The sequence below is a fragment of the Zalophus californianus genome, chromosome 11 (assembly GCF_009762305.2).
Source record: "Zalophus californianus isolate mZalCal1 chromosome 11, mZalCal1.pri.v2, whole genome shotgun sequence".
Lineage (NCBI taxonomy): Eukaryota > Metazoa > Chordata > Mammalia > Carnivora > Otariidae > Zalophus > Zalophus californianus.
The window spans coordinates 24,242,585-24,265,192 of record NC_045605.1 but is presented as its reverse complement, the minus strand read 5'-3'; the positions used below and the strand labels follow the sequence as shown (position 1 = coordinate 24,265,192).

Genomic DNA, 22,608 nt, shown 5'->3' with positions numbered 1-22,608 from the left:
TCAGAACAAAATCCGAAGGTTGTTCCAGAAGGCTCTTTGTCTTCAGTTTCTCTCCCTCTAAGCCAAGGGAATTTACTGTTTATTTCCATAGTCCTAATGCGTAGCCCAGTACTTGCCATAGAGCAGAGGATGTGATCAATATCTGCATCCTGGTTGTCCAGACTCGTCAGAGCTACTGGTAGGGTGGTTGTTGTTTGGGTCCTCAGTTGGACCAGCGGTAATTCAAGGTTTTTGACTGGTTTAGGGTCTTGGTTACAGTAGAACACTTTTATTCTGTCTGTCATCAATCAATGCTTAGTTGTGGAGCCTTTATTCTGCATGAGGTATTGGGCATACAAAGTAGGGTGGCACATTTGTCCTCAAAGAGTATCAACATAAGGGGGATGGGAAGCTAAGGCAGACATACCCATGCTGGGCAGCCAGGTGAGCATCAGGAGAGTGGGAATTATAAGAATATTCCTACAGCACACTAGAGTAAGGAGAGACCAAGACAACCTGGTTCCCCCTCTGGCCTCTTTGCAAGTTACGTGAAAGTGAAGATACAGAGCGTTTGCCTTGAGGAGCACTCGTTTGTCCAAACTTGGTCAGCAGAATGAGGATGGGGAGTTTGATTTGCAAGGGGGTTGTTTTACTGATGTTTAGAATAGTGGTCACTCTTGCTCTGCTTTATGTATCCTAGTTCACTGTTATTCTTTCCTTCTTCACCCTGTGTTGATTTTCACCTCCCTGGTCCTCATCTGGCCCCTCCTGGGCCTTCCTGACTGCCTTCAGAGATGAGTTCAGACTCTGCTCGGGCCTCCCAACCTGAATGAAATGTTCCATTCGTTAGGTCTGCTGCTCCTCACTTCATTAGCGTTCCCGATGTTTATAAAGCCAGGAGATAATATTTTTAGGTTCCATTTGGAGTTTCCCCGGGCAGCCTCTCTCTGAGCCACTTAGGAAGTTTAGAAAAGAAGGTCATGGAAATGTTAGATGTTTTTCCACTGAACTTTGGTTAAGCAAATGGTCTTGAGATGCTGTTCATAGACTCCACTGGGCAGGAGTTACTGGAGGATAGGAAATTCTTTCTCTCCCTTTTATTTGTCTTGACTTCACCTCTGGAAAAGCAGAGGGTTGTTGTGTTTTGGTTTTTTTTTTTTTTTTTGACAGTTTTGAGATGAACTTTATTGAGACATAATTCACATACTATACAATTCACCCATTTAAAGTGTACAATTTAAGGGTTTTAAATATATTCACAATATTTCACAAACAGCACAAAATTTAATTCTAGAACGTTTCTGTTTCTCTTAAAGGAAATCCCATACCCGTTAGCAGTCAGTCCCATTCTCCCTCATCCCTCCCATCCCTATGTGCTAGTAACTACTGGTCTAATTTTTGTTGATACATTTGCCCATTTTGGCCTTCTCTTGTAAATACAGTCTTACAACATGTGGCCTTTTGTGGCTGACTTCTTTGACTATTTTCAGAGGTTGTACCATTTATTAGTATCCATGTTGTACCATTTATTAGTACTTAATTCTTGGTCATCACCAAATAATATTCCATTACATGGATATGTTACATTTTATTTACCCATCATTTGATGGACAATTGAGTTGTATTCACTTTATGTCTGTTATACGTAACGCTGCTATGAACATTCACATAAACGTTTCTGTGTGAAACTATGTTTTCATTTCTCATGGGTTTATACCTAGGAGTGGATTTGCCGGGTTATATGGTGACTCTTATGGAACTAACAAAATATTATCCAAAGTGGCAGCACCATTTTACATTCCTGCCAACAATGTGCAAGGGTGCCACTTTCTACATATCCTCACCAATATGTGTTACTGTTTGTCTTTCTGATGGCTCTCATAGTGAACGTGAAATAGTATCTCATTCTGGTTTTGATTTGATTTTTCTTACTGACTAATGATCTTGAGCCCCTTTTTACCTGTTTATTGGCCATTTGTATTTGGAGAAATGTCTGTTTAAATCTTTGCCCATTTTTTTTAAATTGGGTTATCTTTTTACTACTGAGTTATAAGAGTTCTTTATATAGTCTGAATATAAGTTCTTTATCAGATATATACTTTACAAGTATTTTCTCCCTTAATATGGGTAATCTTTTTACTTTTTTGATGTTTTGGTTTGCAGCACCAGCGGTTTTAGTTATGGTAGCCCGATTTATCTATTTTTTCTTTTGTTTCTCGTGTTTTTGGTGTCACAGCTAAGAAGTCATTGACTAGCCCAGGTTATGAAGATTTACTCTTGTATTTTCTTGTAAGAGTTTTATAGCTTTAGTTATTACATTTAGGTCTATGATCCACTTTGGGTTAATTTTTGTGCATAGTGTGAAGTAAGAGGCCCAATTTCTTTCTTTTGTATATATATAGCTCATTGTCCCAGCACTATTTGTAAAAAGAGTTTTCTTATCCTGGGGCACCGGCCTGACTCAGTGAGTAGAGCATGCAACTCTTGATCTCAGGGTCAAGAGTTCGAGCCCCACGTGGGGCACAGTTTACTTAAATAAGTAAAAATTTTTCTTATTCTATTGTTCTGGCACTCTTGTAAACAGATATTTTTAAATACATAGGCCACCTATGTATTTCTTATCTATGGCAGAGATATTCATTTGTATTAAGTGGTTCTTCAACATTGCTCACTGTGATGAATATTTTTTGATGGTAAATATAGTGAACTTAGTTAGTTGAGGATGCCTGAGTTCTAAGTCTGGTTTGGAATATGATTTTTTAAAAATTTTGAACCTAAAACGAAATTGCCATTTGTTGTTTATTTTGAACAAAACACTTAAATATTTTACATATATTATCTTATTTAAATCTTACCAAAAAATCCTGTGAGTCCATTTTATAGAGGAGCAAGCCAAGTTTTATATAGTTGAAGTAACTTGCTAAAAGTTGCACTGTTAATAAGTTACAGACCCCAATTTTGAGCTCAGGTTAGCCCGACTCCATAGCCTAATATTAAACTCCGTGCTGGGCCTTGCACAGTATCTGTGAAATAATAATTACCAGAAAAAGGCAGCAGAAAGTGGCCACTATGTGTGCAATTAGTGAAGAATGCAAAATCTAAAAATCTAGTTATGCTAAATGGTTATCAATTTCCTCATCTCTAAAGGGGAACATAACACTTTCCCCTTACCTCTTGTATTACAATTAAACTAAAACAAACAGTATTTGATTTTTATGTTACTTAAGTGTGTTTCTTTTTCTTTCTTGGTGTACTGTTTTTAAGTCTTGGGGATGTTAAGAAGAGTCAATAAATCAAAGGATAAATCAATCAATCAATCAATCTCCTAGAATTTCTTTAACTCCAAAAAGAAAAAAAAAACAGCAACTTTTCTAAGAAAATTTTATGAAATCACTTTATGAATTAATTGTATAAATCTCATTTAATGCATGTCTGTTTCTCCAAGATTAAAATTGCTATTTCTCTTTTTGCTTTTTTTGTCTTATTTTTGATAGATTTCAAAAGAGTCACTAAGAGTTGTCTGGCAAATATTCTGAATCTATAGAGTTTGCCATAAATAAGACTTTTAAGAAAATTAGTATATTCAGTTTGGGCATCTTGAAGGAATAACCACGGTGTCAATAAGTATTATATCTGCAATCAACCCCCCCCCGCCAAGTTCTCTTCCCATCCCTCTTCTCTCCCTCCCTTCTTTCAGGTGCTCACTTGGCCTTTGGTGAAGAATGGGGGTATGTGACTTTAGGAAAATGGAACATTTCCCAGAATGTATTGTTTGTGCATTTGTAATGTATGTCCTGCTTGTCCTGAAGTCACTATTGGAACATGTTATTATAAAATCCCAGTATACATATATAAATAGAAAAAAGACAATTTAGAAATATGTGTTTTGTGACCAGCTGCTCTTCCTTCTAATGCTTCCCAACATTTTCCTGCTGCAGCTGTGGGGGAGATATGTAGCAGACATTGAGTGTTCTGAGCGCAGAGCTTACTCCATGTCAGTTTCCTTTGCCTCTTAGTTCGCATGGGAAGGGGGCTGAGTCCTTCCTCCCCTTTCCCTTAATCCCGACCCTGATTTCATTTTTCCTCTCTTTCATCCTTGTGCTCAACCAGATGCATCACTTGGGACCCCACTCTATCCACCTCCCAATGACAGGAGCTCCACTTATTTCTATTTTGAATGAAGATGGGTGGGAATTAATGCATTGATAATCTCTTCTCCACCACACCATGCCTTCCCTCCTTCTCCCCCTCACCCTTTCATGGTGGGAAAATAAGGACTCAGATGGTTTATGGTCCATAAGTGATAAAAGATCTAATAAGAAATCCAACAAATGAAGACAAAAGACTTGGCGAGCAAAAACCACATTTAAAGATCTCTTAGTGGTTGGTGAGAAAGATGTGGGACATATGAATAATTTGCAAGAGTTGAGCAAACGTGTGTCTTCAGTATTTTGCCCAGCTCTCGTGGATCAGTGTTGAGCAAAAACAATGGAGAGTCTCTCTACCCTGCACAGACACTGGCATGCTGAGGGCTGGGATGCATGCCCTCCTCCTAGACATATCTCAGAGGTGTTGGGACATGATGCTGATGGAAGTGCTTTGTGACCTTCCAGGCCAGACAAGGAAAAGTACTGTTGTTCATTCAATCAGAGGAAAGGAGCCGTGCTTACTCACATTTAGTTCTGAGGTTTGGCACATAAAGGATTTAAAAGGACCCAAACTCTATGAAGGTAGGGTGACATGGATGTCTTCTGGTTGCTCTTCTAAGGGATCCCATTTGCAGAGTTACATGGCCAGCTTACTCTGATGTCATTGCTTAAATAACCTGCTAACTGGAATGTATTGACATGAACTATCAACACGGCTGCAATGTACCGTCAATTCTGAACTCTTCCTCCTCCTAATGAGAGGGTTCTTATGTGTCTTGATTTGTCTATTTTATGGCTTTTAATATTGCTGAAAACCTCAATTGGATTTAGAAAGCAGCGATGTCTCTCCTATATAAACTATGCTATTTTCTAGGACCTTAACAATATTGTGTTTACCCAATGTACCTAATTCTTGTACCCAATATCTCCATGACAGTACTCACATTTACAAAACATAGTTCTTATCTTACGTTCCTACTCTTTGCTTAAAGTGCATTGATTATATGCATCTGATATTTCTCTTTGATTAATATGGTGGCATTCACACTTATATTCATTTCCAATCATTCTTCCTTTGCTACCATGTTTTCTATTTATCTTTGTTGTAATAGTTTATTTCTGCCATGTAGTTTCTTTGATCTGTCCTTGATAAATTAACAGGTGTGATTTTTACATGCTCAATGCTCAATGGCTGCTTTGTATTCATACCAAGCTGTATCTTGAGAGTCAGATCTATATAGAAATGCAGATCTATTTGTCTTCATTTATTATCCAATTTTTACATTTCTTAGAAGTCTTGGACGAGTCTTCCTTAAGGCAAGACCTGAGAATGAGGCACATTGTGGTAAAGCCAAGTAATAAAGAGCTTATTGCCAGCCAGAATCTAATTTTATGGTTTTCAATGCATTATGATCATTATAAAGTGAGCATTCCACTTTAGCAAGTAGGAAGTTGGCCAGAACAAAGTGACTGCCAAATGAATGACAGTGTTTTCTCCCATAGTTTCAGGTTATAGGTTACAAACTCTTTTGCTGAAATGGTTATCTCTTGCTGTTGTAGGACCATGGAATCTTCCTCCCTGTCTGTCTTTATGCCTTGATTTCTCTCTCTGTATGGAAGGTACCCTCAAATATTAGAAAAACATCTTTTTAAAGTTGAGATTGTGATGGGAAAATAACGAGGAAAGAACCAACGCAAAGTCATCATGCTTAGATGTGAATTTATAAACAAATCAGCAGGCAATGAGTTTTGCTATGAGGTTTTGTTTGTTTATCTATTTATTATTTAAAAAAATTTTTAAGTAAGCTCTACACCCAATGTGGGGCTCAAACCCACAACCCCAAGATCAAGAGTCTTACCGTCCACTGAGTGAGCCAGCCAGGCGCCCCAAGGCCTTATGTTTTAAAGATAGTAAGCTGTTTTTAAATGTTTGGGGATTTGGCAGAGTTCAAAATCTCTTGCTACGTGCTTTAATTCTTTCTTTCTTTCTTTCTTTCTTTCTTTCTTTCTTTCTTTCTTTCTTTCTTTCTTTCTTTCTTTCTTTCTTTCTTTCTTCTTTCTTTCTAAAATTTCTGCTAGTTTGGAGGCCCATGAGTATTTCATGGAAAACTTAAATGGTATATGGGCTTACTTTATAACTTAAACATCTACTCATCAGTATCGGACATTCAAGAAGATTGGTGAGTCTTCTTAAAAACACTTGGAAGGGAAGATTTATATGGTCCAGTGACTCAATGATCTAGAAACCTCAAAAACTAAAGTTGGTTTGAAAAGTTAAGCTCTAGAACTATTAAGCAGATTTAGAAAATGGCTGGCCTGGTCTCTTTCCATTCTATTATTAAAAAAAAAAAAATGTATCTGAGAAGTATGTGCTTGTGTGTGCATGCATATGAGATCAGACAATTTCTTTTTCTTTTTTTAAAGACTTTATTCATTTGAGAGAGAAAGAGAGAGAGAGAGTGTGTGTGTACAATCGGGGGGAGGGGCAAAGGGAGAGGGAGGGAGAGAATCTCAAGCAGATTTTGCACTGAGCATGGAGCTCAATGTGGGGCCTGATCTCATGACCCTGAGATCATGACCTGAACCGAAACCAAGAGGCGGACGTTCAACTGACTGAGCCACTGAGGCACCCTGAGATCAGACAATTTCAGAGAGAGGGAGAACGTAAGATAAGATATCGTAAGATATCGTAAGATAACAGTGCCCTTTTCCAAGCACACAGGGCTGGGTGTAGTGAAGCGGGGAGCAGGCCTGAGGCTACCATCTCAGATCACATTTCGTATCAGAAGCTTGTTTTATTCACTCATCTATTTATTCATTATTTCTTTCACTCATTTTTTCAGTTGTGTGTTCTTTCAACATTTATTAAGCATTTACTATGTCACTATGTCCAAGTCACTGTATGTTAAGCTGGGAATTACCATTTGAATCTAATATGGTTCCTGCCCTTGAAGGGCTGAAGTGTGTGGTCAGCAGTGTTGGAAGTGGCCAGTCAGAAGCCTGTAGGTGCTGACTCGGAGGCAGTTTGCTCTGAGAGAGCAGAGAAGGAAGTGCCTGATTTTATCCAGGAAGGCCCAGGAAACCTTCACGGGGGCGGGGGTGGGGGTGGGGAGAAGTGGGGAAGTGGGTAATGTTTGCTTCTTTGTCCTGACAAATGAGTGGGACAGGGGGGCCAGGGCTTTCCAGAAAGGGCAGAAGGATGTGCACAGAATTGCACAGAAAGATGAGGCACTGGGGTGTGTTCGAGGGGTCCCCACAGGTGCACTGGGGTGCAGTGTCCTTCAGTGGGTGGCTGGAAGGCCGGCAGGGGCCAATTTTGGCCTTTTGGGCTGTAGTTGGATTTTATCTGCTTGGCAGTAAGGAGGCTTTGAAGGAATTCATTATTTCTCCATCATGTTTAAAACATTTTGGTTGAACTCTTGTCTCTGCTTTCCTATAGCATACCTTTCCGAGAAGCTCGTGCTTCATCATCGGTCAACCCCGTCTGAAGACTTGTATGGTGGGGAACGGCCTGTGACCCCTGTGTCTTCCCCAGGCTCTGCGACTTCTGTTGCAAGTCCCTCACACGTGCCACCCTTCCGGGGGTGGTGGCAGTGCCTTCAGCCCGAAGTGGGTGGATTCCCACCAAAGATTTCACACTGGGACAGAAATTTGGCCCTCCCGTGTCATTCATTTTTTAAAAAATAATGCTAAATCATAATAACAGATAATAATAATAATAGGTAATAATAAATTTTATCTATTCCTTGAAGGTGCAGGTGACTAAAGTCTGAGCTAATGGAAGAACACGGAGCATGAACAAACTCAACAATATTGATAAGATGGCTTTTCAAAGGGGGAGCTTAGGAGAAGTCGAACGTTGGCTTGTCTATCTCTAGGCGCCTCGCAGAGAGGTCTTGGACAGAAGAAAGCTAATCAGGAGACCTGCATGGGGAGAGAGGCGTGTTATTTAATTAGCTTTACAATGGGCTGACTTGAAGGCACGTGGTGGCTTTAATAGAGGGAGATAGATGTCCTTTTTTACAGGGCTAATTGTTGGGGAAAAGCAAGGTCTTTGTTCAGACCCAGCATGAGGGCTCTGATCTCTTGGAGCCTAGGGCTGCCCCTGCTTATAATTTTAGACAGAGCTATTCAAGGCTGCTCTGTAGAGAAAAGAAGAACAAGAACAGTATTGTGTATGCAGGATCAGTGCCCAAACCTCCCCAAAGTCACTAGGAAAAAAAAAAAGAATGAGAGGACCCAGCCATGTGCATTTTGGAGTATTTCCCCATCATTTATTTGCCACGGTTGTTGGAAAGGGCAAAGCTACACTTTAATCAACTTGGAGCTGAGGTGGGGTGACTTAACCAAACACCCCCAGAAAACCAATTAAGTCCATTTTCCCAGCGATGTGGCATTAATCTTGCCAAAATGAAGCAGACAACGAGTGCGGAGACTACGTGTGTTCAAATATACCAGCCTGGGTGGCTAGGTGCCAGGCGCTGGTGGTGCCAGAATACAAATTATGTAGCTGGTGCCCCCGAAATAGGAAAATCCGGCTTGCTATTGAGCAACACAGAGCCACGAGGGCTCTGACTGGCGGCAGAAGGGGCAACGTGAAATACCTCTCCCTGGGGTTCTTTTGGGCCACTGGTCAGCGCAGGTTATTGAGGCCAGCAAGTAAAACACTCCATCTGAATTCTGGGTGGCAAGTCCAAGCTTGCTACATGGGTCCAGAATTCTGTAACTAAAATGCATGGAGCAATAGATGGTTTGAGGTTCAGCTTTACAGCCCAAGTTAAGTTGTTTGAAAGCTCTAGCTGTCAGAAAAAGAGATAGCCTAGAGAAATGTAAGATGGGAAAACACAAGACAAGACTTCCGTGGAATGAATGTGGCGGTGTACTGCCTAACGGGGGCCGGCTCGAGGAATGCCTCAGACAGCCTGGAACAAGCTATGTCTTAGATAGTGTGTGAGGTTCCACTAAGACCACTGAGCAGCCAGATGGCATAAGCCAAGTTCTTGTTTTGCTACGGTTGTACAGAATCACTGAATGGGTATGAGACCTGCAGCCCTGGGTGGGGACAGTCCAATATTGGAAGAGTCCCAAGGGTGAATATTTTTCTCTTTGCTGCTAATGTGTAATGTAGACGTGAACATACGATTAGAACTTCCATAACCCGTATGTCACGTCTCTATAATGGGATTCAACCCCCTCTCATCCAAGAGGATGCTGTGATTAGGATACTCAGACCTAAAATAATCTTTATTATTATGTTATGGGTTTCATGGCACACACCAAGAGGGATCGCCATATCCTAATCTCATCGTGGCAACATTGTATACCACAGCTTGGATTAACTTCTATGAAAATTTTATGTTCACCCAATCCAAAGTCACAATTCTGATTTTTTGAGGGAATAAGAGGAGCCAAGTGTTGTCGAGTGCTCATTCTTCATCAGGCCCAGGGCAAATTACTTGGCACACGTTCATTCTGTCTTTCGTTCAGCTCTGTGAGCTGGGCATGATGATCACCTCCATTCTAGAGATGAAGAAATTGAGGCTTTCTGAGGCCAAAGGACTGACAGCTGGAGGGGGGCAAGCTGAAACTCAACCTTTTGCTCTTAACCACTCTACTACATTGCCTCCTCAGTTATTTTCAAGCTTAAGTGCATTCTATGAAGTTAAGACACCAAAGCCCAATAGTCAATTTGACAAGAAACTGCAGGTCTTCACATGGGCTATTTGGAAGCAGGAACACTTATTTGGAATTGTCTCTTTACCTCAACACCTCAGCCCAATTCAATTCGATCAAAACAAAAATACTCTCCATGACAGAAAGTGTTAGCTCACTGAAAATGAAGAGTATATGGGATGCTGGGCCTCTCCCGGATCTGGGAATGGTTGTTGCCAGCCATCTGGTCTCTCTCAATGCTGTGGAATTCCCTGAAAGAAAAGTCTGTAATCTTTTTGATTCTTGACAATTCTCAACATTATTTAGAATTTTTAATTCCTGGAAAGGGATCTCTCCTGGGAACCTGCCGCCAGAGAGCTGACTGCTGTTTATTCTTTCTCCCACAGTCTGTTGCCAGCTCCCCACCCAGCTGCACCTCCCTCCTCCCCTCCCCAGCAGGTCCCTAGTGGCCCTTCCCACCCAAGGCCTTTTTGTGATGAAGTCTTTCAAGATGGTTTCCCAGTCTGGGGAAAACACATGTTTCTGATCAGTTTGATGAAATACATTTCCATTGAGAAGTAACTTCTCTATTTTCTACTTTCTTCGTGCTCCGCATTACCTATCATTACCTATCATTTCAAGCCCTGAATGCTTGAAAGTGCTTCACAGGCCTGACTGATTAAATGGCGCCTTTTTGCACATCACACGTGTCGGATTTGCTTCTCTCCTCTTCACTAACTCTGAGGGAGAAAGGTTTTTATTGTATAGAAGCCAATCCAGATAGATGAGCTGGGAGCTAGGGTCTGTTTCACCTCATGTGTCATTGCCAGAACTATCCACTCCATTCTGACTCCTTCCCGAGAGGTGATGTAAGACACAGAGTGAGCACAGCTGGCTCCTTGCAAATGAGAAAAGCCTTCATCTCTCCTCGGCCCTTAAGAGCAGAGAATTACATGTGAACTGTAATCCCGGAGAAGTTGACATATCCCTTCTTGAGGCTGTTTCTCAACTGTCAACTTTCTATCAGTGGCATAAGGGGTACTTAGTCAATTCCAAAAATGAGTAATTTCCCTGGACACCCTAGAGTAGTTTTTTATGGATTTACATTCCTGAATAGGCACGGAACTCTGGATTTTGTGTACATTTTTCAGGGCAGTCCATGTACAAAAGAAGATCTGAAACAGCAAGGGAATTTAAAAAGTCCTCCGCATTGCACAATTCAGCAGGGGGCAAAGATGGTATTCGTATGAATTCCTTATGACATGATAACGTTCAATGCAGGATGCTGAAGGTGAGACAGGTGCTACAGACGTTCCTGAGTAAGATGTTTGTAGACGACCCACAGAATGTTAGAGTTATTGGCTAGGAAGATGTTCTCGGTGTGACACATTCAATTTTTTCTTGGGCCTCTTCTCATATAATAGCCCAAGAAAAAAAGGACCTAGGTCCTCTGGTTGAGGTGATATAAAAGAATGTGTTTTCATGATCCTCATCACAGCTTGGTGGTAACTGTGGACCCTAACTGGACCTGTTATTTCCTTGGTTTCTATGGTTTAAGATCAGCCTGCTTTTCTGTTGCCAATACTTCCATTATCCAGTAGTGGATATACAACCAAGTACAGAGGGCAGTGGTCTGCCACAGTGCAGCCAGCAAGAGGGGTTAGGCCTTCTTTAGGTGTTTGGTGTTTTTTTGTTTTGTTTGTGTGTGTGTGTGTGTGTGTGTGTGTGTGTGTGTGTGTGTGTGTGCGCCACCTGTTTGGTGCTAGTGCCTCAGTTAGGTCCTGAGGCCCTCCCTTGTCCCCATTCCTTCCCCGTTCACGTTCTCTCACTCTGGGGCATGCCTACAGTATGGCCCGTGCTTCCAGAAACCCGACCAGTTAGAGCAAATTTGACAAGGTAAAGGGGATTTGTAACAGGTACTGGCCTCCCTATCAGCATCTGACAGTCTATTCTTCCTCCCAAAGATGGAGAGAATGGGGTTCCTTTCATGCATTCTCTTGAATCTTTATGGATATAATGATTGGGCATCTTACCTTCACGATAATCAGTGAAATAGAAGATTCAACTTAAAGTTCAGAAAGCCCTAAAGACTGCCTCTGAGCAGCAGAGTGAGACTATGGACAGTAGGTTACATAAAAGTTCAGACTGACAACAAAGCAGCTGGTTGGATTTGTGGTAAGCCAGATGCCATTTTTCACAAACACCCATACCGAATATGCTCAGATGAAAAATAAAATGAATATGCTGACTTTCAGCAACATTTTCCTTTAAAGGAGGTCAGAGAGGACAGGAGCCCAGTAAAACTTCATAAAGACCTTTTTAGTTGGAAAAGCGTCACCTGGCTGGGTCTTTGCTCTTGAACTTTGGGCAACTTTGAGTCGCATATTAGACAAAACTAAACAAAGTAGGTAAATAAAATAAAATCGAAGACAGATATCTGAGTTCAAGACCCATATTTGGAATGTGAGGAAGTCACCTGTTCATTAATTAAATCACCAATGGGTTTATTAAGCTCCTGCCATCTTCAGCTGGGTGCTGGAGGTTGTGATGGCTCAGGCCGGTTGCTGCCTTTAGGTAGCGTCGGAGGGAGACGTGCCCATTCGAAAGTTCACTAGGTGTCTGCACAGGCCTCTGAGCGCAAGAGGAGCACCTCGTGGGGATGGGGAGGGAGATTCTTTGCGCGCAGCATGTCCACGTGGGGGGAAAGTCTGTCTTTGAGGTCGATTTCCAGCTTGAACTTCCCTTGCATCTTCTGTGTCCCCCCTCCTGAGATCCTTTGCCCTTTCTCCCCTTCGGTGTCCTGTGCAACCTTCCAGCTTGGGAACCTCCTATGGATTCGCTTTATTGTCCTTCCATGGCTGATGGTCATGCAGGTCCTTGAAATGGGCTCGGTGACCATACTGGACACATTACCAGGCTTTAATTTCCTTTTGAGATCTTAGGGATTTAAGTCCCCGAATGCCAAGGACATAGAATTGCTGTGACTCTTCATGCCTGCCCCCGACCCCAACTTGTCCTTCCTTTGTTCTCCAAGAAGGTCCCTTGCTAGTGCTTCCTCCTGTACCGTCGTCCTTTTTTCCCATCAGGGTGATTTCTTCTTCTTCTGGTGCTCTCGGCTTCCCCCGCCTCACTTCCAGCATCAAGAACAGGCTGGAGAAATTCTCCACCCTATCTCTGCTCCTTCATCTCTGGGGGTGGTAAATGCTAGTCTTTGGGGGCAATTGCCTTGGCATTTTAAAATGAAAGGGGGAGGAAAAGGGGGAAGATCCCACAATGAAATTATCTTAATTTGAGATTCAGACCACAACTGCAGAGAACATCTGTTTTGAAGTCTGCTGTTGTCTTTGTAACCCAAGAGAAAAGCAGGGTAAGATCAGAGGAAGGCCTTAGCCTTCCACCAGATGAAACCACCTGCAGGCTGGGGAGGGGGCCAGGATTCTGTTCTCCTGGGGTACGGAGCTCCTTGCTAAGAGCCTGCTTCGCTGCTTCTTCAGGTTATTAAAGAATGCTGGTGCCCCTGCCACCTGCACTAAGGTTATCATCCCTCTACCTCCTCAAGAGGCCAATTTAGGACAAATTAAATTGGAATCCAAATTACATGATCCCCAAAGGCTCATAGGGTAGCCTGCATTCTGCATTATCCAGGCCCAGGAGGGAGCAACAATCCCAGGAAATGGGCTCAGTGTGGGCGTGTAGGAAGCCTCGGAGCCCTGCAGCCTTGATAGGCAGCTCCTCACCTCTTTCTGGGGGAGTGGAGCCCGATTTGCTGCTAGAGGAATACGTGATGTCTAAACTGGTGGATTTTATAGTGTCGCTTGGTCTGTGGATTAGGCCAATCCATCCCACATTGTTGGGGCTGCAGATGCAGCTGAATGGTTCATAATTACAGTCTAAAGAAACTGCAGACAGCAATAGAGCCAACCCAGACCCTTTCTCTCCCTACAGCCCATGCCAAGCTGGCTCCCACAGGGAATGCTAGTGTGGTTATCCTGCACTGCACTTGCCCAAAGACAACACATCGGGTGCAGAGAACACTGTCAGATTTCTAGAAATTGAGGCTGATGATCTATCTGTTTCTGTGTACACTGGCTCCTGCTTTGTGTCTCAAGAGTGTCGCATAACAGACCACGCTGAATGGCGTGGCTTCTGCAAGTGTGGTATCCGCAGACCCAAGGAGATGCCACGGACAGAACTGCAGTCCCGGGGATACTGTTATAGGACTGGACATTGTCTTTTTCAGGCTGTGTGGCCTTGGGGAGAATGACCTACCCTCTCAAACTCATTTTTTCCCCTCTGGCGAGCAGGAGGGCTAGACTTGAAAATTTCTAAGAGACTCCCAGCTAGCTCCAACACATGACAAAGCCAAGATCTAAGACGTTGGCTCCACCGAGGTACCACCCACACGATCTTCCTTCTGAGCTTGAACTATGGGTTTTCCATGACTCTTAAAACAAATACAAATCTGCAGTTTTCTCTTCTAATCAGGTAGTGCTGGGATGTCTCAAAGGAGGCCAAAGCTGGGCAAGTTCCCAAATCAGGAACTGAGTGAGGAAGGGGTCTGGAGAGATTTTTAAATTAACATGATCGTTCTCCCTATCTGTCCCTGAAGACAGTTCAGGTAAATAGAGGATGCAAGTTACTCTGCAAAGGGGATGGTCCTAGAGATTGAACAGGATTTCTTGACTATTCTACCTCATCCTGGATCTTAATAACAGTAACAACAATTTAACTGGTCATGTTTTCTGACCTGGACACCGTGCTAAGTGCTTTGCATGCAGTATCCCATTTAATGCTCCAAACGACCCTAAAAGCAGGGTGCTATTATCGTCTCTACCTTGAGTGTGGAGGAGCTGAGGTTTTGGAGTAAGTGACTAAGGAGCAGGAATTTAGCCAGTTAGCGGGTAGAGCTAGAGTTCAAACCTGAGTCCTACTCCAAGCCTACAGTGCTCACTCTCATCTTTGATTGTGTGTGCCAAGCAGCCCCTAAGTCCTCCCTCTCCCTGGCCCCCTCCCCCCACTACTTCCCCCTAACTAGGGCTCTTCTTACGGCCCATTGTTTATTGTACCTTCTAAACAATAGCTAATGAGTGTGTATTACATGGTTGGGAGAGCCAGGGGTGATTTGATTCCCTGAAACAGAGATGAGGTTGTCACACACAAAGGTTAAGTGGCTCTGCTGAGGTCACAGAGCCAGCCTGCAGCCCTACAGCTCTGAGCCCGCCACTTGGGTTTTTAAACTGACCCTCAGGCCTTCTGGCATCAGAGTTTAATTAAGAGAGTTATTTTCATTTTCCTTTCGATCTCCAATTTGCCATTTTATTGCTGCTTGATAATGGTAGATATCGAAGCCCCAGGCAGTTTTCTGCCCCACTGTGCTTTTTTAATGACTCAACTTATCACGGAGAAACCACTTGCTTTAGAGTGAAGCTTCAGAGGTCTGTTTCTAGGTCCCTGTGTGCGACGGGAACTGTTGCCTTTTCTCAGAGAAAAAACAACCACAAACGCAACTCAGACAGGTTGTTAATTGAGGACTTTTTTTTTTTTTTTAATCTTACATTTGAACCTGTAAATCAACATCTGTGAGTCATAAACTTGTTCTGGATCAGCCGTTAGTGGTCTGAATGTTTTTTGCACCTACCTCCAAGACAGCATATTTTAGCTCAAAACTCAGAGGTTCTTTGCTTTGGTGAAGTTTAAGATTCAAGAAAGAGACAAATAACTTATTCTAGCACGCTTGTGGAGAGGGAGAGTCTGTCTTCCATGACTGTTTGAAATCTGGTGTATTTTTATCTTTCTTTTTTATTGAGGCTGGTGTGGAGTTGAGGGGAGGAGTAGTAAAGAGAAAGTTAATGTTTTGGATATCTTCTATGCGTGTGAGGGAATTCTTATAAAAATGTGACTAGTTGCTTGATATCATTAATGTCTAACTGCACACCCCTGTCCCCCAACTCTTGCAGCCCTGTTTTGACCCTTATTGACATGAAGTTCCTAGTTTAGGGAGTTTTAGCGCTTGCTGGGTGTAATTCCCTAGGGTTTAGGAATGTTTAAAAATACAATCCTGTTTTCTCCCAAGTGTAGGAGGATCAGACTGCTGCATTACAAACAAAAGCAAGGAAGTATTTCCTTGGTTGATTTTTCTCGAGTGCCTCACAAGTTGGAACAACTTGCCTAAGTAGCTGGAACGCAAGGCCCGGCTGCTCTTGTTTTGCTGATGGGGAAACTGAGGCACAAATGAACCTGAGTGGGCACAAATGCTGGGGAATAGGGGTTCTGCTCTGACACGGGGGACACAGGGCAGACCTAGGGGCGGAGTCGCTGACATGGTTAAGTTCATCTTCACAAGCCAGAGCAGAACCAGCTTCACTTAAACCTTTGAGTTACAGAGAGTTGGTGGTGAAGTAGACGCTCCTAGTGACCAGGAAGTTGATAGTTCATTACTGAAAAGATATTTCCTGAGTGTCTGCAATGTGTCAGGCACTGGGCTAGGGACTGTTTTTTAGGCTCCAGTAAGATATAAGTTAAGTTAAGTAGAACACTTACAAGAATCTACTCATGTCGTAAGGAGAATGCAAATTTCATTTATCAACATCGATTTGATACTTGCAGGCCCGATTGGATTATTAATATCCCACATTTGTGAACATATTTTAACTTGTTTACATCAGTGCCCCTTGTCCCAAGCGAAGTTTCAGTTAGATCCGAAGTTAGATGCATAATTTGCGATAATTTCACTGTTCACAATCAGCCTCAAGTAGAAGGAGATTTCCTGGAGGTCTGTGGCGGCCCCTGGCTATCTCCCCCACCGTCCTGTCTTGCCTAACCCCCTTCCTTGATTCGGACCTTCAAATACTTTGAGCTTCTGTGCTGCAGGACTGGGTTACAAAAGGGTGATGGACAAGGTGAGATGTCATTGTTGAAGAACCAAAAGAATGAATTCCCCCACTGCGGGAGTGGAGTGGAAAGTGCTTCTGGTTGGATCCTGGTGGGTTCTTTTAGTGTCTGATGGTGGGGGGTGTTGGCAGCAGGGTTCAGGCTAGCCTGGGGAAGAAAGCTGAAGAGGATTCTGGGGAAGAGAGAAGACTGGCTCTGAGGCAGCTTCGTTTGCAAGTAGAAAAGTACTCACTTTGATTTAAAAATAACAGCATTTTCTTAACACAACATCAATAAAACAAGATTCCCCAAAGCAACTCTTGATTTGCTCAGTTCTTTTGCTGATGTATTCAGAGCAGGCAAGGCAGGATGGGTTCAAGATCCTTTCTTTTGCTGCTCCTTTGGACGTGTAAATATCCAATTCATTCTTCCAGCCATTTCCTCTGGCTTTTCCCAGGATCAGAAGTGTCTGTTCTTGTCATCTGGAGGCCAGCATTGTTTTCTCACACCTTTTGGAAACACAGCTGGATTACAACAATCTTTCAAAAATTAGAATTGTCACATACAAATATTTTCCTCTGGTCACTGAAGGACGGGCGTAATCTGAAGTTGGAACCCGGAGCCAGAGATTTATTTTCTGTTCCTGGCTCCTTTTCTCATTTGCTGTGGGAAAACAGCAAGTTACTAATACTTCAAGAAGACAAAACTGGGATTAGGTGAAGGTAAGCAGGTGTGTTAAAACTGATCTGAGTCAGTTGCAGGCAAGTGGTGGTAGTTCAATATAGACTTAGAAATCAGGAAACAGTATTAAAAATAGCTTTCTTTGAGGTTGTTCAGAAAGACTGATGTTTAATCTTCTAGTTAATCAAAGGTAGACCTCAGTGTCTGGCTCTCGCTATACACGTGTGTCTGTGTACATTCCTCTAGATTTACTGGTTGATGTGTTAATTAGAACCAACTAGGTCCACTTATGATAACCAAAGTATTAGTGCAGTCATTAATTACTTGGGATCGTGTTGTGGTGTCCGAAGTGTCTGGAATTCCCAAATGGAACAGGGGCTGTGCATTGTGATTCTGTCACAGCTGCGAATGATGTACTCCAGAAATTCAAAACCAGGAGCCTCTGCATCACTTTTTTTGCCGGTGGTGGTGGTAGTAGTAGGGTTGTCAGTTTTACCTAGTGGAGGAGAGTGTGTGAAAGGAAAGGCCAATGGCGACCTAATTAGAGGAACAGAATAATAGCTTCCCCTAACACCCAACTGCTGCTAGAGGTAAACTGGACGCTTATGGAAGCCCATGACTGGATTCCAGTTTGGGGGCCCTGTTCGCTGCTCTCCCAATAATAAGCATTTGGGCCTTTGTTTTGGGGTCTCCCGTAGGCTGCTTTGGGCTTGATGCTGCTCAAGGGCCGCGAGAATTCTGCTCAGGAACGCTGCCTCCGTCTTTTCCTAACTCATTTCTTAACCATGACACGGGGGGGGGGGGGGGGGTGGTCTCTGAAAAATCGAAGGCTCCTCCAGAAACACAGCACCGAATCCTGACTCACTAACCGGCGAGAGTCCAGGACTCCCAAAGCCCTTGGAGGACACTGGCTCCAGAACCCCCTGCGCCCGCTCGCACGCACGCCCCTTCCTCCGCATGCCTCACGTCCTGTGTGTCAGTCTTTGTGAATGAATGATGTACACGCACTCGGAAAACTATGCTGCTACTGGGAGGGGGGCAGGAGCGGGTGACCAAGTCCTCAAGAATGCGTGGCGAATCAGACGGACTTTCCCGAAACGGCCGCAGCAGCCTCCGCCACCCAGCCTGCTCGCGCGCTCTGAGCCCTTCCCGGCTGGGCACCGGGCTCAGCGCCCTGCTGGCTCCGCGCTCAGCTATCGCCCGCCGGGCGGCTGGGCCACGGCAGGCAGCGGGCGCGGGCGCGGGCGCGGGCGCGGGCGGCCGCGGAGCTCCGCCCCGCCTTCCTTTCGTTTTTGGGCCACCGCCGCCGATTGGCCGTGGCTCTCTGGCCCCGCCCCCGGACCGCCCCCGCCCCTCCGGCCCCGCCCCTCCCCCCCGCGGAGAGCCTGGGGGATGGGGGGGGCGGGCGCGCAGACCCGGCGGCCGAGGCTCCGCGCCGCGAGAAACGCCCTAAAGAGGAGGGAGAGAGGGAGGGAGAGCGCGGCTTCGGAGAGCGAGAGCGAGCTGAAGCTGCTTGCCGGCGGAGAGGAGGAGCGGGGCGAGGACGAGGAGGAGCGGGGCGAGGCGCAGGCGAGGCTGGGACCCGGGGCGCGCGCACTTCTCCGCAAAGTGCCAACTTCCCGGGAGAGAGTGCCGGGCGCGCACCTTCTGGGCGCGGGGAAAAGTCAGCGGGAATTTGAGATCTTAGGGAAGAAAGTCGGATTCCCCCGGTCCCCCTTCCCCTGTTACTAATCCCCATTAAAAAGACAACAAGAATAACAGCAAACTTGCTATAATCCTGTCTGCCCCCCACTCCTGGCACCATGAAGGCGGCCGTCGATCTCAAACCGACTCTCACCATCATCAAGACGGAAAAAGTCGATCTGGAGCTTTTCCCCTCCCCGGGTGAGTGGTGACTGTCGAGGCCCCCACGCCAGCTTTCGGCCAGAGGCTGGGTCCCCTCCGCTTCTCCCCCTTTCCGCTGTTCCCTCCCAGGCAGTGCGTTTCTGCCTGAGCGAGGCGATGCTGGTGGCAGCTGGAGCAAGGTAGAGAAGAGGAGGACTGTTGGTGGCCTGAGACCCTTGTTTAGGGGGTGGTATTTATTATCACAGCTGTGTTTTTGTGAGTAGTGAGAAAAAGCTTATAGAATGTCCAGCACCCTCATTCCTGCTTTTTTTTTTTTTTTTTTTTTTTAAATCTTTCCAAATGAGCGAGCACGCTCTGGCCTTATTCCTTAGCGTTAGGGGGGATGGACACTGCGCAGAAGACATCATCCACAGCCCCTGCATCCCCCAGACTTGGAGCTGGGTGGAGGGCCCTGGGCAGTAAGAACAGAAACAGTGTCTCGCTGTCTGGCCTACAAGCACATTTTCAAACGTCTTGCCTTCCTGAGCTCCTCTGTCACATGCCCCTTTGCTATCTAGCTCCTCTTTTCTGGGTTGAGGGCAAGGAGGTGGTAGGAGAACTGAAATGATCATCTTAACTTTCTGGAAACATCCCGATTCTATACATGCAGGTTACTTACTTTATCCAAAGCTTTCTCATCTGCCATACGTTTGTCCTCTGGTACCAGAGATCTGTTAGAAGAGGGAAAACATCCTGACCCCAAACGTGACTTTGGGTCTTTGGTGGGTGGTGTTACCCAACTCTTTGGTTTGAAGGATTTAGAAGAAGGGGATAGGAAAGAAATTTGATCTTGTCTTAGACACAGTTTTTGATCCTACACAGTTTCATGGGGTCCAGAAGTCCAGGAATAAATGCAGTTTGAGAAGAATAGATGTTTTCTTTTAGAATAGGGAACTGCCAGCTATCCTTTCGAGATCAGTGATTTTAGAGGTAAAGGTATATATAATAAGATATGGAGAGAAGGTGATGCTTTCTGGAAAATAATTAACTGCTGCTCTGTTGTATCTGATTATTGATAAGTTTAGCTGCTCTTGCCTTTGGTTAACACTTCTTTGCCTCTGCCATCATCAGTTGCTTATTTTAACCCTTTCTTCACCTGCTTAAACTTCCAACACAAGCCAAGCTGATGTTCTGTCCCTTGGAGATCTTCCCGAAATGTTAATGAAGACATGGCCCTGTCCTCCCCTGCTAGACCCCCTAACATTCAGCCCCAGGATTGGGAGTTCCACTGGGGAGTGCACAAAGAAGGCTAAGCTTGTTTGTTGTTACAAGGATGATGACGGTCAGAGCAATGCTGAGATCAACTAGAACCACGGAGACATTTCAGGCACTTAGACCTACGGTTCGGAAATGATGTCGCTGTGCTGGTTGTGTTTGGGGTTCAAGGAAGCCAGAATGAATTCTCTTAGTCACAATTGATCCAAGCCATGTATCAAAGAAATGAAGGGATAGTTGCCAGCAAAGATAGAAACTCAACTAATAGGTTCTTTCTTTAAGAATGGCTTGTTTATATGTGTGTTTATGGGGAAGAGACAGATTTGGCTGTCTGGGAAGTATCGTGTAAGATAGGTCAGTCCACATACCTACAGTGGATTTCGTGTGCTGGGAATGAAGAAGCGCCCCTGGAAACACATGTTTTAGATCGCAGTAAACAGCTGAAGTCATTTTGGGGGGCGGGTAATTTAATACTATATATTAGAGATTCTGAGCATATGGTGTTGTTACTTTGGTTATTGATAAAAATAAGCCTCAGGGCAAGTAACTTTGCTTGGCATTCCCATCTGTAAAATGGGACAGTAAGCCCTAATGCTACAGTCAACATCTATTATGATAAGTGTCTTTACAGTGCCTCTCTTTTTCAAAAAAGGTTGACAAGCCACTGATCAGGTTTTGTAAGCAGCCTTCGATACAACAAAATTTCAACAGGTCAGAGAAATTGAGCAATCTTCTGCCATTCATCATAATGAGATTTGATTTCTGGCACTGTCTTGGGGAAAACAGAGAAACTTGAAAATATATATAGCAGTTTTAGTTTAGTTTTTTTCCCCTGGATTTTTAGTAGCGTAGATGTGAATATTATACCCATATCTCAGAGAGGAAAATAGAGGCCCAGAGAAGGTAAGTCACTTACTTAAGAAAATCTTGTAAGCCAGTGGCTAGAGTAAAATTAATCCCTTTTTCTAACTTCTCGGTATATGTTGCCTTGAGTAATACTGCAAGTTGCCTTTGAAAAGCTCAGCAAAGAAACTTCAGTTGAGGCTTAAGCTTGCAGGTGCACGGATAGAAGAAGCATTGGCCGGGGCTGCCTGCCTTTGTTGGTGGGTGGGGAAGACACTGGGTAAGTGGGGATTTGCTTTGCCCATCAGACCATATAGGACATGTGTTTAAAGTTTAACTTTTCACAACGTGGCTTTGTGTCCACAGCTGTGACTTAAATATATTTCAGAATGATTCTTTGGGTCGTTTAGTTTCTTATGTGTGGAGACAACTAGTTTGGGATCTTATCTGGCTTAAATAATTAAACCAGGATTCCGCCCCCCCATCCCACCCCAATCCATGGGAGCCAGTAGGGAGGCAGTAGGGAAGTGGGTGTTGAAACAGGAGTCCTGGGTTATTTGCCTGTCTTTGTGGCTAGGACCTGATCCAGAACCTTTATTCACATTTCTTCTAGATTGAGACCTCCCAGGATTTTTAACAGCTTTAAGTACCAAATTAACATATATTTTGAAATAACTTGGGAATTGGACATCCCTTGTAAGTGTAAAGTGGGTATACCATTTTGATTGCAATATGTGATTGTAGGGGCTCTCGGATCTTAAATGGGCTACAACAAACAAAGCCACGGAGAGTGGAGAGTCTATGGAGTTCCCTCCTGGTGCGGAGCTTACTGAGAAGGGTGGAGGCTGGGTGCCAAAGCAAATACATTCCCAAGCTGCTTCATTTTCCCCCTCCTTTCCCATTCCACCTTCTCGGTGAGGTGAGCATAATGTCCAGGGAGGAGTAGGAGTTCTAACTCTGGATGTTCGCTACCCCGGCAGGGGATGTGCATTCATCGGGGACCCCTGTTGACCTTAGAGATAGGAAGATTCGTTCCTTTCGCTGTCCCTTTGGTCAGTCTTTGTGTCTTCATCAGCATAGACAAGAGAGGTGGTCAGAGCTGCCCAGGCTATTAAGCTCGCTCGTTCACTGTGCTTCCAGACCCCTGCAGACCACACTCCATTAGTGACTAACGAGCCCGGTGGTTCAGAGCCTGGACTCTGGAGCCAGCTTGTCTGGGTTGGAATCCCAGCTCTGCCACTTACTAGCTGTGTGACTTTGGGCAAATTACTTCAGCTCTCTGTGCTCTCGCTCCTGCATCCACAAAATGAGTGTAATGACTGTTCTATCTCATCGG

General features: G+C 44.3%; 1 protein-coding gene across 3 annotated transcripts in view; it reads left to right on the top strand.

Annotated features, from left to right (window-relative positions):
- ETS1 (ETS proto-oncogene 1, transcription factor) overlaps nucleotides 1-22,608 on the top strand; it is a 128,040-nt gene that overhangs the window by 43,804 nt on the left and 61,628 nt on the right. For 2 of the 3 annotated variants that reach the window (XM_027579158.2, XM_027579155.2), the window contains exon 1: nucleotides 18,749-19,214. The exons of the other annotated variant lie outside the window; for it this stretch is intronic. In XM_027579158.2, the coding sequence (XP_027434959.1) occupies nucleotides 19,133-19,214 (82 nt within the window). In that variant the 5' untranslated portion in view covers nucleotides 18,749-19,132. Of the gene's footprint in view, nucleotides 1-18,748; nucleotides 19,215-22,608 lie in introns of those variants that run through there. 3 annotated transcript variants of the gene reach the window in all.